Source organism: Nothoprocta perdicaria, unplaced genomic scaffold (genome assembly GCF_003342845.1).
Source record: "Nothoprocta perdicaria isolate Ctin4 unplaced genomic scaffold, notPer1 scaffold_98, whole genome shotgun sequence".
NCBI lineage: Eukaryota > Metazoa > Chordata > Aves > Tinamiformes > Tinamidae > Nothoprocta > Nothoprocta perdicaria.
Window position 1 is genome coordinate 1,645,722 of NW_020456287.1, and position 17,324 is coordinate 1,663,045.

The 17,324-nt window shown below is 46.1% G+C and overlaps 1 protein-coding gene across 1 annotated transcript; it reads left to right on the plus strand.

The window, feature by feature from the left end:
- The first annotated feature begins 2,334 nt into the window (after positions 1–2,334).
- Positions 2,335–6,391, plus strand: CCDC70 (coiled-coil domain containing 70). Its single transcript, XM_026053306.1, has 2 exons — positions 2,335–2,368; positions 5,710–6,391. Exon 2 carries the CDS (start codon positions 5,777–5,779, stop codon positions 6,389–6,391), a length of 615 nt encoding a protein of 204 aa, XP_025909091.1. The 5' UTR covers positions 2,335–2,368; positions 5,710–5,776.
- The last annotated feature ends 10,933 nt before the right edge of the window (positions 6,392–17,324 follow it).

Below are 17,324 nucleotides of genomic sequence, written 5' to 3' on the forward strand. Positions count from 1 at the left end.
TGTCCAAGAAGTGATTACTGTTGTTTTAACGTGGAAAGGAACAGAAGAGGATTGGTCAGAGGAGAGACGGCCTTGGGAACAGCAGTCAGGTGCTGAGGGGACAGGGGAGCTAGGTGGGTCATGAGACAAGCAGAGATTTTCAACCTTCAGCTTTCTGCGACCGCATATCCTGAGGAGACAAGTACTGCTTTATCTTAGGCAACAGAGCTCTTTTCCAGCAGAGAGAAGGAACAGGAGCTACCTGTAGCCGTGTTCATGCATCTAAGGCTCATCTACCCTAGCAACCGTCAGACTTTATAAACTTCCAAGTGACAAAACTAAACCAGCAAAGAACAGGAGCAACATCACGCTTTGCTTTCTCTCTAAGCTCACGACCCAACCTTTATTTCCTGTGAAGCAGGAGTGTTCCTATTTACAAACGGGAAGTCACAAGCCTGTGAGTTCAGGGACTGTGATGGAGGTCACAGAGGAGAGCTGGAAACAGACCCTGAACACCACAGAGGAGTCACCCACTGCCTTGGAACCACTGCTCTGTCTTCAGTGCATAGAGAAATGCTGGTATCACCAAAGAGCAATGACTGACCTCATCACACAGAGCCTTCAATGGGCAAATGGTTGAACACACACGCTCAATACACTAACATAGCTGATTGTTATCACCTACTGGCTTACAGAACTGGGACTTAGGAGGGTCTTGGACTCAAGTCCCACCTCCATTGGGCTCTTTCTGTAGGGTTCAGCTCCTAATTGTAGGTATCTAAATGTTGTCAAGAAGCCCCAGCTGTGAGCCTCAGCTCTCATTAACACCAGCAAAGATCTACTCAATGCAATCTATGGAGTCTGTAGGGTGATTCAACTCACCGTGAAGCAGTGAAGACTCTTTGCTAAGCGCATATGTTCCTCGTGACCTCTCCTCTGCATCACATGCCATTCAAAGAATCTGGACGTATGATCTCAACTGGGATCTCTCAATGTTTCTGTGGTATAACCAAGGAGAGCAGACGAGTGCCAGGATTGCCTGAAGTGGATGGCAAGAGAGAGTGGTGCAGGAATCTCTGGAATTTCTGTGTCCTTAGGACAGTGGTCGCTATGGTAGCAGCATCCTCCCTGCGGAGGGAGGTGGGAGCATGGGAGGATTCAGAGGCAGAAAACACCTGGGAAAGTCCTTGTCCATAAGCAGATTACAGCAAAATTTTGACATCCCAGGGATGGCTTGTTCTTTCCCTTGGCCCTTGCTCCCCCCAGAAGGGCTGCAATGGGCTTTCACTTCTAGTGCCTCAAAAGGAAAATCGTGGGTTTTTTTTTCTATTGATATGCCAGAAAGCAATGTTTTATCAAGCTCATCCTCCCAAGGAAGCTTCTTGTTGGTAACAATGAGAGGATGGATGCAGGTGAAAACACTCTGAGTTAAATCCACCTCCATGGTTCAGAATATTTCAGAATATTTCAGAATATTTAAGGTTGGAAGGGACCTCTACAGATCATCTAGTCCAACCTTCCTGCTCAAGCAGGCACACCTAGAGCATGTGGCACAGGGAAAGAAGTTTGTGTTGTGTTGTGTTCTTTGTTTACAAAGAAGTTTGTGTTGAAATGGAGAAGCATGAAGAATTGAAATCTGGAAGACCCTCTTCATCATTCTACAACCAAACAGAAACCAAACAGCCTTCTCTAAATGTGATTACAATTTAGACATAAAAATAGGATCAATATCATGTCAGTAAAGCATGTGTTTTACATTCTGCGTTATCAGCTATTGAACTGAGCAAAACATATTTACAGCATCAAACCGTTTATGCAATGAAACCATTGCATATGTCCACAGAGAAGATTTAGTGACCAAGCTTTCAAAAACAGGAATCTAAATCCAGATTGAAATACCTCCTATACAAAACTGAGTTTCAAATCCACTTAATCCACCACTTCATCCCAATGACTTTAGTAGGAGCAATCCATTGGAGCAACTCAGGATATTCATTTATAGCAAGTACTTTTGAATATAGCAATTTACTTTTGAAAAGGATCTCATCTTTGTTTTAGCAAGACACAACAGCATTTTCATTGGTGCCTCATTCAGACATATGAGTGTAACAACATGATCTGAGTATGTGTCTAATGCCTATTCATGATTTCCAGGAAGGAAGCTGAAGAGCGAGCCATAAACCAAGGCTGGATGTTCTTCAGAAGCAACCAAGATGAACGCAGAGCAAAACCCCATTGAGAAAGCCAGCGGCACCATTCAGCTCTGCAGAGCATCACCTTCTTTGACTCAGTGGTGTTAAACTTTGTGAAATGACATCACTATAGGTGACTGATGGTCAGTGTCAGCAGCGGGCATTGGACACCCAGCTGCCATAAGGACTGCACTCGTGTAAGTATTGTGTGCCCCTCTCAGGATTTCACAACAGCTAAGCTTTTCAGTGGCTTGACCACATTTGGTAGATATAATTGGGTCTTCATTTTCATTTTATATTTAGAGATGATAGGTGCATGAGAAATAATGAAAGTCTCCCCAAGTAAAGAGGTAATTTTATGAATTTCAGTTTACTTCTATCCATAAGGCTTCACTCTACCTGTCTCATCAGCCCTGCTAGCCACTAGTGCTGCATTTTAGAGGTGTCTGCATAAACCCAGCAACTATTATTTTGATCATAATTGAAAGAACGTTTGCAAACTTGTGGAACAAAATGGTATAATTTAGTCCTTTTCTATGAGATATTAATGATGTTCTAATTGAAAAATGTACTCTGCTGTAATTTTCCTTCATCTTTATAAGCCTGCCTCAGGAGCACAGTAAAAGAAGAAAGGGAGATATTTTTACTATGCCATGTGAGAAAAAACTCTCAAAGTTTTATGTGTATTATTGATGCACATTCTGGTGATGGATTCTCATGTCTGATAACCTCTTAAGGCCCGATCCAGAAGAAGTTCTATGCACACAAACAAGGAAGAGAGTTAAATGTGGGAATTGTGCATATGCATAGGTGCCTCATACTCTAAAAGGCCTTAGGGATCTCCTCTAGCTTTCAGCTGCAACTCTAAAGAATATAGGCCTTCTACCTGACATTTTCTGCCAGATCATGTGCAGACATGTCATACATTCTCAGCCATCTCAAAGGGCACTGGGTGCCTACGTTTAGGCATCTGAGTTGCTTCCTGCATGTCAGAGTCAAGCCTGTTATCCTGAGGAGTTATTATCCAGCCTAAATCAGTAGATGCCTCCTGGGAATACCTGCAAGTCTCTGTGCTCTGTGATAACAACACAGATCCCAGGCCCAAACTGAGCCAGTGACCAACACCCTGGGCTGCTTCTCCAGTTATTCCTGTGCCGCTTCTCCAGTTCTCTCTGTGCCTTGTAAAACAGCCTAGCTGGTCTTTCTCTGACTTTTACACAAAACCTGTTCCACATAAAACACATAAACTGGCATGGAAGCAGGGAGCAGAATCCACACTTCTCCTCCTCCATCTAGATATCTGTAGAATTAGATTCTTTTGTTCTTCTCCTTCAGAATGATATACCTTCAGTAGACAGTGGTGAAACTTGCAGTGCTTCAGCAGAGACTGTCATCTGTAATTTGGCACCTTCTTCTAGGAGAGGAGATCTGTGGAAGTCACCACCAGCATAGAAAGGGAGGGGAGAGGAAATGCCCTGGCAAGGACTCTGGATTGTTCTTCCCCATCTGCCATGTTTTCAAGATGCTCTGTTTTTGCAAATAAATTTGTTCAAAATTGCTGTGCAGGGCAGTCTTCCCACAGGAAGGCTCAGGTCCTGACCCCAAGGGCCAAGGGCATCATCTCTTGGATTTTCCCTGTGGTCAGTTCAAGGAGATCCTGTTTCTGCACACAAGACTCTCTGGAATTATCCTTCAGAAGTGTCTAATCCCATGTGCTCTGCCATGGCCCTTATATGTGGCTTTTGGAGTCAGTTCCAGCATATATATCACCAACACTAACCAGTTATGTCCTCCACTAAATGTGACTCTCCTGCTGATCTGGGGAAGATACCCTAACATGTAATCCTCAACGCACAAGTTGCCACCCTAAATCTGCCTCATCCTCATTGTACTGCAAGGAATAAAAGCACAGTGAGTGCAAACCTGTGAAGCTCTGGAAGTGCAGAGCTTCAGCAGGGCTGTGCTGGAGCCCATGAAATGGGACAGAACATAGAATCGTAGAACCATAGAATCATTACAGTTGGAAAGGACCTTCAAGATCCTTGAGTCCAACTGTAAAACCTTCAACACCATGCCTGTTAAACCATGTCCCTAAGTGCCTCATCTACATGTTTCCTGAATACTGCCAGGGACAGTGACTCCGTGGGATATGTGGAGGTATATACCTATCTAGACTACGAAGGACTTGACCAAGAATATTAGTGGTTGTGTTAATGGCATGTGGTGTGGTGCTGCTGCCTCCAGTTCAGGCAGCCCAGCTCAGCGGGCACACCACGTCTTGCTGGGATCCTCACGCAGACTGGATGCAAACTGGTGGGCTGCGGACCAACTTGAGAGTGAAGGTGGACAGCTCTGCTTTCTTCCTTCTCCCTGATCTCTTGGGGCACCTTCTGCCGCTAGAGATAGGGTTAGGAGCCTAGCAGCAGCACTAGGAGAAACCAGCAGAACCCAAATTCTCCTCTGTTTTAACCGTTCTGTTAGGTGCCCTCTTCTTACCTGGGATAGTTCATTCCAGCTGCTGTGGTGGAGCCAACCGTCTGCAGGCTCTTGAAGTAACTGAAGAGGAGGTGAGCAGCAGCAACTGGCCAGATGTCACTGAAAGACACTTTGGCCATACCTGAACACCAGGGGAGAAGATAGAGTTTGTCCCTGTCAGTGACTGAGCTCAGCTTTGCAGGGAGAGGAAAAACTTGTGTAAGGAGAAGAGAGGCCTAGGACACAAGCACGGTGTCACCTCCTGACTGTGACCCATGGGAGCAGAGCTCCAAAGGCTGTGCAGGAGGAAATTTTTGGCCAGGTCCTGGCAACCAGAGCATCTTGGGCTCATCTTCTCAGCATCTTCTCATTCCTCACTGAGATCAGGCACGTTGCAGCTATCTGCATTGCCTCTGCTGCCCCGAGGCCTTTGCTGCCTTTACAGTGAAGGACAGACAGGTTCACAGTGTCTTAATAAACAAGAGAGTTTATCCATAAAGCAACCAGTTCCCTGCTATGGAGCTGGAGGTGCTCTACAGTAAATCATAATAAATATAAGGAGATAGCATAACTAAGTAATTAGTTTTAATCATAGCTGTAAAATTATTACTCCAATAAGCAAACAGCAAACTAGATTATTGTTTTCATTGCTTAAGTTTCTTGTGATTCTGGAAACAGTAATTCTTTGGGGAGGGTCTTACCTGGGCCTTTGTGAAAGGACAAGCAATGAGATGACTCAGACACCAGCAGCTACGGGCAGACCCGTGTCCCTCAGCACGGCAGGGCCACAGGCTGGTCCCAGCACAAGTCCACACTCATGACCATAGGTACCTGGAATCATTTTGGAAAATAACCTAGAATAATCCTGGCCTTTGTATTTCACAGCCCAGATTCAGGTTCAGGTATGGCAGCAATTTGTTCTATCTGAATTTTGGTTAAGGACTTCTTTTTATTTTTGCTCTTGGAAAATGTCTTTATTTGCCGTAGAATGGTATTTTAAGGCAGTTATGCCACAGGTTTTGGTGGCATCATCATTGACACTCTTCTCTCTGTTGGGCCACAGGGTGAGAGGCTCTGGGCTGTGCTTGGCCTCGGTCCCCTCCATCAGCAACCAGCGTGAGGGCGAGTCCATGTCCTGCTTTCCCTATTTCAACTGTCGTCAGCAGAAGCTCGTCAAGAAGCTCTGGGCTGAGAAAGCTTTTCGGGAGGAGATTCAGAGTTTTCGGGACACAATGAAGAGCTTTCGGGAGAAGATCAAGGGCTTTCGGGAAAAAATCGGAGCTTTCAGGATGTCCATCCAAGCCTTCTGGGAGGAGGAAAAACCCATTTGGGAGGAAGAAACTGCCTTTCGTGAGGAAGAAAAGGTTTTTCAGGAGGAAGCAAAAGCCTTCTGGAGGGAGTATCGTGAATTCTGGAAGGAATACAATGTTTTCTGGAAGAAGGATGAAGATTTCTGGAAAGAGGATCAGCTCCTCTGGGAGAAAGACAAGGTCCTTCTGGATGAGGACAGAGTCCTATGGGCGGAAGAGATAGCCCTATGGGCAGATGAAAAAGCTCTCCTGGAGGAGGAGAGAGCTTTCTGGAAAGAAGAGGAAGCCCTCCGAGAAGACGAAAAAAACCTCCAGGAAGAGGAAATATTTATCTGGGATGGAGCGTTTGGTCCTGAGAGAGAAGATGAGCTGCTTCTGGCCGTCGCTGTTGTTGTGGAGAGCCACACTCCCACTAGCTGCAGAGGAAAAGCATAGCTGGAGAGAAAGAAGGAAAGCACAGATTATTCTGCTGGGCTTGGGCACCCACTTATACTCATGTGGCTACTTTATTTAACTTGTGCTGGGCTTTAGCTAGCTAAGAAAAAAAAATAGGCCCTCAATAAAAGTCCTATGGAGTAAATCACAGCAGGGTTTCTGTTTATGATATTTTCTTTAAGGGGACTGTCTTCCAGCTTTCGGGATATGGCACTAATCAGTGTTAATCTTCTGATTCCTCATATGTAAGAGCCACCACTAAGACTCTTCTAGGAGGAAACCTTGGATGTTTTATTGGATCAGAGCCTCAATCTCCAGTGGATAGCCCTGCTCTGGGGAGCATCGTGTCAGCACTTCTCAGCATGGGTTTACCTCACAGCATGATGACCCTGATGAAAGCAGCCTTGGACTCAGCACCTCTAACATGAGCAGAGGACCTACAGAGAAGCAGGAGGGACTGAAGAAGGCAATGTGGTGTGAGGACAAGACACAAGGTGGAGGGAAAAGTGGCAGTGAGTGACTCCCTTCCTCGGCTACAGGGAAATAAATTCAGCAGTGAAAGTATGTGTGTGTGTGTAAAAGCAAGAGGAGAGGACACATATAAAGATTATCGTCAGGGTCATGTTTTACCTGATGATTTTTTTCTTGAAGAAAAATCCTAGAAAAATCCCCCTGCAACGCAGCATGCAGCCAATACCTGGCAATATTTTAGGTGAGGTGAGCACAGACTGAGTGCCTTCATCTGAGAAAAGTAGCTGTGACACAGAGATTGCTGTTTTCTTCCCTTTCCCTTCTAATCCTCCATATTTTTTCAAAGGAGGAACTAAACCCTCATGTTTCACATTCTCCAAGACAGAGCTGTGAGGGCTGATGTAGAGTCGAAGTTACATTTGACCCTCTGTGTATTCATGGCAGTGGGGAACAAAAGCAATTGTTGAAATTATTAATTTAAGTCAAATTGGGCATTGAATTTTTCTCTGGCATGACAGGCACAGTGAAGCCTTAAAGAAACCTTTAAAGCTGCTTCTGAAGACTCTGATGGCTTCTGAAGCTGTCAGGCATGTTTGGGCTGTCACTCAAATCCATCATGCATGCTCAGTCCTCTATGAAAAATCCATGAATATTTCTTGTTCAGTGAATAACCAGCCCCATAAAAAAAGTCATCTGGCTCAGCCAAGTTAGGAATGTTTTGCAGCCTCTGTTGTTGTTATTCTATTATTGCCAGGTAACCTGGAGATGGAAATGAGCTGGAAATTCAGTCCAGCTCCAGGCGTGTGCCCTGCATTCAACTTTATTATCAGGCAGTGTGGAGAGAAAGAGCATTTCAGAAAATAACAGTATTCAAAAGGTACTTGTCATTTAATATGTATTAATGTCAAAAAAAAAATCAAGAATTTAGCTCAGTTATTCAAATGCACATGTCAAATTAACATCCATTTAAGCTAAAAATAGATGTTTTCCCTAATGAAGAACCCGAAGCACGTGAAATGCTCTTCTGAGAATCCTTGTCACTTTTTCAGAGTGGCTCTTCCTTGGCGAGAGCTATTGGTGTTGTACACAAGTTGAGAAACTCGGGAAATTACAGAGTGCAGCGCACAAAAGGCAGCAGTTTAGCTGCAGGAAAGGATGTGCCAATAGTGCTCTTAACCTGCTGATGGCTCGCCAGAAAATACTTCATCTGGACCCGCCTGTGGAGCTGAAGATATTTGAAGCACCAACTCGCCAAGATCAGGGTGGAAGGACCTGAAAAAGCTGCCAAATCCCCCTGCACCTCAGAAGCAGTGACACCTGCAATGTGCTGGGGAAAGGCTTGCCTAAGCTATCTTATTTTGTTCAATTTCCAACACTGGTGTGAAACAACCACCACCTCCCTTGTAGAGCTCCACGACCTTCCTTGTTTTAGTTTTCCCATGGTGTCTAAGCTGAATCTCCATGTCTGAAGCTTTGGCCTCTGATCATAGTTGTGTGAACAGCACATGTGGTCAGTGGTCCTTCCTTTCACCCCAAATTTATCCATCCTCACCCAAGCCTGCCTTGGCAAACCAGCTCCCTGGCTCCTTCCCACCTGCGTCACCAACCAAGAATTCCCTCCAAAAGCCGGCAAATCCCAGAGCTGGTGTCATGAAGCTGGGAAGAACAGAGCTAGCCTGAGATCAGAATCAAACTTCTTGTGGCTGCTGTTCAAACACTGATGTATCAAAGAAAACAAGTGGAACAAGCAGTGTCAATTCACAATAAACACTGGGATGAAGCCCGAAAGCCTGAAAACAGGTTCAACCCAAATAAGCATAACATGCTGGCAGAGCAGTTCACTTAATTATCCCTGTGCAATTTTGCAGGCAGAGCAAATCCTGAGCTCATAGAATCATAGAAACACCGAATGCTTAAGGTTGGAAGGGACATCTAGGGATCATCCATTCCAGCCCCCTGCTCCAGCAGGGACACCCAGAGCACGGGGCACAGGGCGGCAGCCAGGCAGGTTTGGGAGATCTCCAGAGAAGGAGACTCCACAGCCTCCCTGGGCAGCCTGTTCCACTGCTCTGTCACCCTCACTAGAAAGCAATTTTTCAATGAGTTCCTGTGGAACTTTTGGTGCCTCAGCTTGTGGCCGTTTCCTCTAGTCCTGTTGCTGGCCACCCCTGAAAAGAGGCTGCCCCCTCCTCCTCACTGCCTCCCTTGAGGTATTTATAGACACTGATCAGGTCCCCCCTCAGCCTCCTCTTCTCCAGGCTGAACAGGCCCAGCTCCCTCAGCCTTTGCTCATAAGGCAGATGTTCCAGGCCCCTGATCATCCTCGTGAGATCCTCATCTCCATATTTTTAAATGCAATGTTGTCATTCAAAGCATTTCTGATATTTGCATCTATGAACAAATGTGGAAGATACAGAAGTGAAAAGTAGTAAAGATTGTTATAAGCTGACCTGCGAAATTGGAGGCAAGGAGAGCATCCAGTAACAAGTGTAAGTCTGCCACTCTGCCGGGCAGCTGGACTGAGTTGTTGAATAGTCAAGGTAGAGGGAAAATGATCAAGCAATTAGGGTACTGCAACTGAAAATATCAGATGGGGAAAAACTAATCACATTTTTACAATTCAGAATTTGAAGTGTCTACTCTGAGTTTATGTTTTAAAAGTCTTCTAACACTGATATCTTTATCTCTCCTTTTAAAGTCTTCCAAAATTTATGTGATTGAATCCTTTCAGATTGCCAAAACATGAAGACATTTTCAAGGTTTTTGTCCCAAGTCAGCAGAAGTCCCTCAGTTTGCACAGGAAATCCCTCAGAGCCTAGAGACGATCCAAACTCCCATCTTAATATGTATTTAATGAGGATGAAAACGCAATGAACTATCCAGCCTCTGAATTATAACACCATCTGATACCGCAGCACAGCTTTTTGAGCGTTTTGGTGTGGGAGCTTCTCAAGTAGAAATTCCTGTTGTTGTTACTATTAAGGTGAAGTCATATTGTCAGAGCTCCACCTTGATGGACTGAGAACACCAAAGTAGAAACTGGGTTGAAGGCAAAGGTTGGGCCCGACTGCCTTGCACAGGCTGCAGGAGCAGCAGGGAGGCCCAAACACATGAAGAAGTCAAACGGAGGCGATGTCACCCCCATACCTACTGTATATGCACTTAATTTTCAAAGGGATCTACCAAGTGGTTTACCAAGACACGAGTCTTCTTCTCATTTTGGCAGCACTCAGCACCTCTGTTTAAAAAATAAAATAAAATCTCAAAGAGTATCCTGATGGAAAGACATAAATACTGTGAAATAATTGCAAGAGGGAGAAGCAAGTCAGCAAGGATCTCTCCAGAGGGAACCACCAACCCCTCCAAAAGCTGCAGCAGAGCACTTCACACTTAAAGTATATTGCCTTCCCATTCGCAGACATCAAGGCCATAGTGTGCTTACCCCACAGCTCTCCTGAGAGTGGTGCAAAGGGCATTATTGCCATTTTAAAGAGGAAAAAACGATCCATGAGTCTGAGTGAGGTCATTCTTATTTGTAGCTGATCCACAAAAGACGACCCTCTCCCTTGCCGGATTTCTATGTCATCCATGCAACTAGCCTGTCAGTGGGACTTAAAACACTCACAGGTGATGTCTTCTAAAAAATGTAGAGAATTATCTTTTTTTTTTTTTTAACTAGATTAAATCAAAATTTGCACCTGTGGACAGCCTTACGTGGTCCAGTTTATAGTGTTATTTGTGGCTATAGTAAAAATGCATTTGAACAACTCCCTATTGGTCTGTTTTCTCATCGTTATTCTCATCACCTTTCCACTTATTTTTGCTGTATTCACAGATTTTACCAGTCATGACTTTATTTTGGCTCCCCAAAGTCTTCCACAGCTTCCAAAATTGTCACCATGAGCAGAAGGGCAGTGTCTCCAGCAGGCACCCACTCCTCGGCCTCGCTGCTGGTGGACATCTGGTGTTGAGGACATCTCATCCCAGAAGCACCTCATGGTTCCTGTACAACCAACACGTGCCAGGGCTACCCCAGGGTCCCCGGTGAGCCAGGCTTGCCCAGAAACAGTGATAAGAACAAGACTGTGCTGTACACAGCTCCTAAACTCCACACTGTGATTTCCAGGTCTCTTGTGAACACGTGATAACTCCTGACTTCATATACTTACGTACCACTTAACCACGCACTTAACACCTCTGCAGCTTGTTCACACGTTATGTGCTCACAGTCTTACTGCCAAGAACAGCCCAATACCTCTGCATGACTGCCACAACAAGAGGAATACTGGTTTTACCCAGTGTTGTTGACAATATCCTGTACACATCATGGGAAACCTATGGGCTAGGTTTTCTAAAGACCAGCTGGGTCACCGTATAGAGAGCTTCCCTCCTGCAGCAGGCATCACCTTCAGCCCTCCAATGCATATGCCAGCAGCAGGAGCAATAAAATTCACCTTCCAACATCTTCTATAGGGCTTTTTATTTCATATATGCCCGTCTTCTTGCTGGAGGAGCCCAGTTCAAATCCAATCCTTTGCCTCCACGAAAACAGAATTTGCCTACAGTCCATACCTGCACCCAGGATTTCCTAATACACAGCAGCCTGAACGGAGGTAATGTTCAGATTGTCATATAATATCCAGCTAAAAAAATTGAGAAGTACAGAAAAAGTCAAAGTCAGCCAAGCAAAAATTTGGATGAAAAAAGAGGATGTGGCTGGGAAAACATGAATGGAAAGTAGCCATTGCTAAGGCTCTGCTCATAACATGGCTATTTCCTACCAAGTGAAAAACAATAGTTTGACAAGAATATGCAGTGTTTAGTTGCTAAAAGGATTTGTATTTTGTGTAGAGATTCTGGACTCCTCAGCTTAATGCTGGAATGTGAAATTATCAGCTCTCAAACTCCAGTACAGAAATAATAACTGATGCGGTTCGTATTGACAATGGTGCATATTTTTAGTCCCTCGTAGGCGTTTGCAATCATTTTGCAGTGCCTCGATTATTTTTCATGCGTTTTTTCCAGCAGGAATGAAGATTAATTCCTGTGACGTGATATAATGAAGATTGGGCAAAAATGTGACCAACTAGCTGCATTTTCACCTAAAATCAGGGCAGATATTCCAGGGCTATTGGGGGTTCTGGAGTTGTTCTGTCTCCTAGCCTGTCTGAAGGACATTTCTCAAAACACTTTGTGTGTGTGTGTGTGTGTGTGTGTGAATCTGCCCGTTTTACCTTGTTCTTAAGCCCAGCTGTGCTCCTTGCTGGCTGCAGAGAGATTTCAGGCATAGATATTTAGACGGGGGCACATTTTCTCCCTCATGCTCTCTGCACGAATGCTGTCCATGAGATAACATAAAATATCAACAAGTACCTTAATTACATTTTTAAAACCCTAAAGAGGTAGGAGGCAGACTATTTCCATATACAGACCTATGGAAAGGTTTTTCCCAAGCTTCCCCCAAAACTCCACTGTTTTCCCCACCTCCAAATGATTTGGTGAATCCTTCATACTTTACATGTTGCTGTTCTTTGATACCTGTACGTATATGCATATATGTACATCTGTGTGGGTTCACAACGGGTCTCTGGGAATATTCTCACACGTAAGCGAGCTGGATGCCAGCAGCACAGCTCTGCTCTCTGCTGTCAGGGAAGTTTTAGGGATGGGAGGGAGATTATCCTGCGATTTTTGGAAAGGTCTTGCACTAGTCCCTTGAATATAATACATTTTCTCCCCAGGAGCAGCTCCAAAACAGGTTTGGTTTTGCCCTTTGAGAGTCCTGCTAGACTCTAAAGTTAGTTTTAGCTGTGACTTAGCAGGGGGCACAAAAGGCAGAGTCACGCAGTTGCTCTCCCTGGACAACAAGTGCACATGTGTGCAATGTGCTCTGCCTGAGGACTGCTAGGATTTTTATCTGTCTACCCTTTTTTTTTGGGAGCGGATCCCTGGAAGAGGACAGTGAGTGGCAGGGGCAGTGAGGCAGCCGGCACTGGGAGAGGGGCTGGGATGGAAGGTGAGGAGGGAGGAAGAGGAGGGTGGTAAAGCCCCATCCAGCACCAGGGAGGCTCATGAGCAGTCACCTCAGTATCCACAGCTCCAGGCACTCTCATTCCTGGGGCCATCCCAAGAATGTGGATGGCCTCACATTCCTGCAGGGAATGGCACCCTCATTCCTGGTTGTTGAGGGCCATCCCCCATCCTGTGGGATCTCCTGGATCCTGCCACCTCGCTCATGAGGATGGCATGGGGATGGACACTGAAGGACATGCCACCCATGAGACATGTCCAGGGCCAGCTGCTTGGTGGCCACCTGGGCTTCCCAGGCTGTCAGGGCTCAGAGTCTCTGTTTCTCCCAGCTCCATCACTAGCACCTTCACTAGCACCTGAAGGGGACCGTGGTAGGACTTTTAGGAAACCCATTTATTATTAACTCATTAGCCATTACTTTATTATTAACCCATTAACTCATTAATCTCTAGAGGCCCCTTCCAACCTTAACCATTCTGTGATTCACTGATTCTTTTTGTTACTGACTGAGCAAAAGCATTCCTAGTATCAGGAGACTTATATAGGTTCATATGGAAGATATAGATCCTGGCATCAGTAAAATTTCCATCATTTGTATTATTATATGTCCTAAATAAACACTTTAGTGTTTCTATTTCTGTTATGTAGAAATCAGTCAAACTGTCCCCCACATTCATCCATTAATGCTCACAATGAAAAACCACCTGGCCAGTCCATGAGGCAAATTTACCCTGTTTGCTACCCTGGCATCTCAATACCTGGCACTGTAGCTGCGTGCAAAGGAAGGGATTAACCACGGCAGGATTTCTTTTCTCGTTCCCCCGGCACAGCCGGAAGAAAGCAGCAATGAGAAACAAAATAAGGCTCCTGCTGCACTTGAACATGTTGGCCAGAGCCTCCAAGGAACCAAAGAAACAACCCCCCTTATTAAACTATAAATCACAGTGCTGTATTTAAAGGGTAGTGCTGGACTATTTATATTTTCCTACATTAGATCATTATCATTTTGGTTTCCCGTTTTTTTTAAAGCCAAGAAAAGAGCTGAATTCTGACTGCTTTTATGAGCTAAAATCTTTGGGAAACGAAGAGCCCTCTGCACCAGGCCCAGCTACCTGCGTGTCTGAGTCAAGGCCGACCCGCAGAGGTGGATCCTGTCCCAAAGGACATCCAGAGGTGGATTCCTGTCCCAAAGGAGCCAGGCATGGTAAATGTTGACTGGCTTTCATGAGCAGCTTCCAATTTTCAGCTTGCTGAAGCAAGGACAAGCACCACATTCCCACCCAGAGGCAGGAACATCTCTGGGGAATTTGTTCCCAACATAATGCCACATGGTGCTTGGCCCAGGCCAAGCAATGGGGCCAGCAGGACATGTGATGGAGAAGCAGGAACCCAGCTTGCACATGGCCTTCCGTGACTAATTCCCTGGCTTTCCAGGGCCATTGGAAGCACTGGGTTCCCTGCTGTGTCTGTAGTGAAGCCAGTCCTGTTTTCAATAGGAAAACCATCTAGTGGCTCCCTGGTAATTGCTTTTGTGGTAAATTCAGTCGGAGTTGAATAACATTAATAAGGATAATTTTTCTGCAATTAATTAGTTTCAAAAGGAATTGGGATTTGGCCAGATGCTAATGAAATCAGAGGGAAATGGGAGCTGGGCCATGCATGCAGCCATGCAAAAGCTTCACCAGCAATTTAAAAGCCATATCATTTCCTTCATAAAACCAGATGGAGGCATCTTTCGACAGCTCTCTGCAGTCACGTTTCACACGCGAGTTCTCACTTCCCTCTCCCAATCCTGCACTGGTGCTTTTTAAGAGAAACTAATCACAGAATCACAAGATATTCAAGGTTGGAAGGGACCTCTAGAGATCGTCTAGTCCAACCTTCCTGCTCAAGCAGGCACACCTACAGCATGTGGCACAGGGTGGCATCCAGGCGGGTTTGGAAGACTTCCAGAGAAGGAGACTCCACAACCTCCCTGGGCAGCCTGTTCCACTGCTCTGTCACCCTCACAGGAAAGAAGTTGCTCCTCACCTGGAGACGGAACTTCCTGTGCTCCAGCTTATGCCTATTTCCCCTTGTGCTATCGCTGGCCACCAATGAAAACAGCATGTCCCTTTCCTCCCTGCATTCTCCCTTCCTGAACTTATACATATTAATCATATCCCCTCTGAGCCTTCTCTTCCCCAGAGAAAACAGGCCCAGCTCGCTCAGCCTCTCTTCATACGAGAGATGTTCCATTCCCTTAATCATCCTGGTTGCCCTTCTCTGGACCCTCTCCAGAAGCTCCACGTCCCTCCTATACTGGGGTGCCCAGAACTGAACACAGTACTCCAGGTGAGGCCTCACCAGAGCTGAGTAGAGGGGCAGAATCACCTCCCTTGACCTGCTGGCAACATCCTCCTGATGCAGCCAGGATCCCATTGGCCTTCTTGGCCACGAGGGCACACTGCTCACTCATGGTTAACTTGGTGTCAACCAGGACTCCCAGGTCCCTCTCCGTGGAGGTGCTCTCCAGCAGGTCCACCCCTAATCTGTACTGATGCCTGGGGTTATTCCTCCCCAGGTGCAGGACCCTGCACTTGTCCTTATTGAACCTCATGAGGTTCCTCTCTGCCCAACTCTCCAGCCTGTCCAGGTCCCTCTGGATGGCAGCACAGCCCTCCGGAGTGTCGGCCACTCCACCCAGCTTGGTGTCATCCGCAAACTTGCTCAGGGTGCATTCCGTGCCCTCGTCCAGGTCATTGATAAACAAGTTGAACAGCACTGGGCCCAGTACTGACCCCTGGGGGACACCACTGGCCACAGGCCTCCAGCTGGACTCGGCCCCATTTATGACCACCCTCTGAGCTCTGCCATCCAGCCAGCCCTCGACCCACCGCACCGTGCACTCGTCTAGCCCACTGTCCCGGAGCTTCCGTATGAGGATGTTATGGGAGACAGTGTCAAAAGCCTTGCTGAAGTCAAGGTAGACAACATCCACGGCTCTCCCCTCGTCCAGCCAGCCTGTCATCCCATCATAGAAGGCTATGAGGTTCTTCAGACATGACTTCCCCTTGGTGAATCCATGCTGACTGCTCCTCAGCAGCTTCTTCTCCTCCATATGCCTGGAGATTCTCTCTAGGATGAACCGCTCCTTCACCTTTCCAGGGACGGAGGTGAGGCTGACCGGCCTGTAATTGCCCGGCTCCTCCCTCTTGCCCTTTTTGAAGGCTGGAGTGACGTTGCAAGACAAAAGATTGATGTAAGGTAAAAAGTCTAAGCCAGAACTTAATGATGACAATAGAGGCAGTGAGAAATAATTTGCTTACTGTGAAATAACCTGTGTACCATAGAAAATAGGGCAGGGGAGAAAGGCAAGATGGAAAGAAATCCATGAGTGAGGGACTAAAGTCCGCTTTAGTCCCTCACTTCAAAGTGAGGGGGGACTTCAAAGCCCAATGACTTTGAAGAAGCAGATAGAGATGTAGGGACACGAGGCCTTGCAAGGCTGTTGTTGTGCTGCTACCACCAGACCCGGGTTCAAGGAGTGAGACCTTCCTCAGGTTGGACATTAGCCCATCACCAAGAGCCGTAAGGCCCCATGGCGCTGGGACCTGTGGTGTCTGGCCCCATGGTGCTGGTCTAGTGTGGTGGCCATGGGGAAGGGAGCCCACACACCCTCAGTGACCACAGTGCTTGGCAGTCTAGAATTTCAAAATGACACCATATCGATAGCTGATATTTTTCCCCCTCAATAAATGGTTTTCAGTCCTATTTTGGTATTTTTGGTATTTTGTAGACAAAAGGTATGGCTCATCCCGTGCAAGGGTGTTAATCAGCTGGCAGGCAGTGCTCTTGGGCTTTCACTGTATAGAGATACACCCACCTAATCTTTATGGTCCAAATGACTTTCTGTGCCTTCTGTGAGACAGGAATAACATCCTCCCTTAAATCTTCCCATTCATATGCAAATAAACTACACGGAGCTCTTGCCAGTGTCTGCTTTTCCAAGCCACCCAGACTCTATTAAAAACACTCTTTCAAAATCAGTTGTATGGAATTGCTGGGTTTCAGGGTAAAAGGAAAGGAAAGGCAGGCACACCAGCTATGGGCAAATAGATGGGAACAGAAGAGATGAGATAAGGGCAATGTATAGTCACCGCAATAAGAAAAATAATTTGTTATTGGCTGGCGATCTGTTTAGAGGCACTTCTGGATATCCAGAGCTCCTGGGTGACTGCACAGGGTCTTCCAATTGAATCCAATGTTTCTGGTGGGAAAAAACCTCACATCTGGAGGAGACCCAGACACATGCAAGCCCCAATTACATATCTCGGTATAATACCCCCAGGCTAAGCTTGGAGGGGACAGTGAGAAACAGAGAAGCTAAGCATTTTTACGAGGGGCAAATTTAGCTCACCTGTGGGAATCCTCTTGCCAGGCCAACAACTCA

Coding starts and splice junctions, on each gene's coding strand:
- CCDC70 (XM_026053306.1), top strand. CDS start 5,777: ATGTCCTGCTTTCCCTATTTCAACTGTCGTCAGCAGAAGCTCGTCAAG.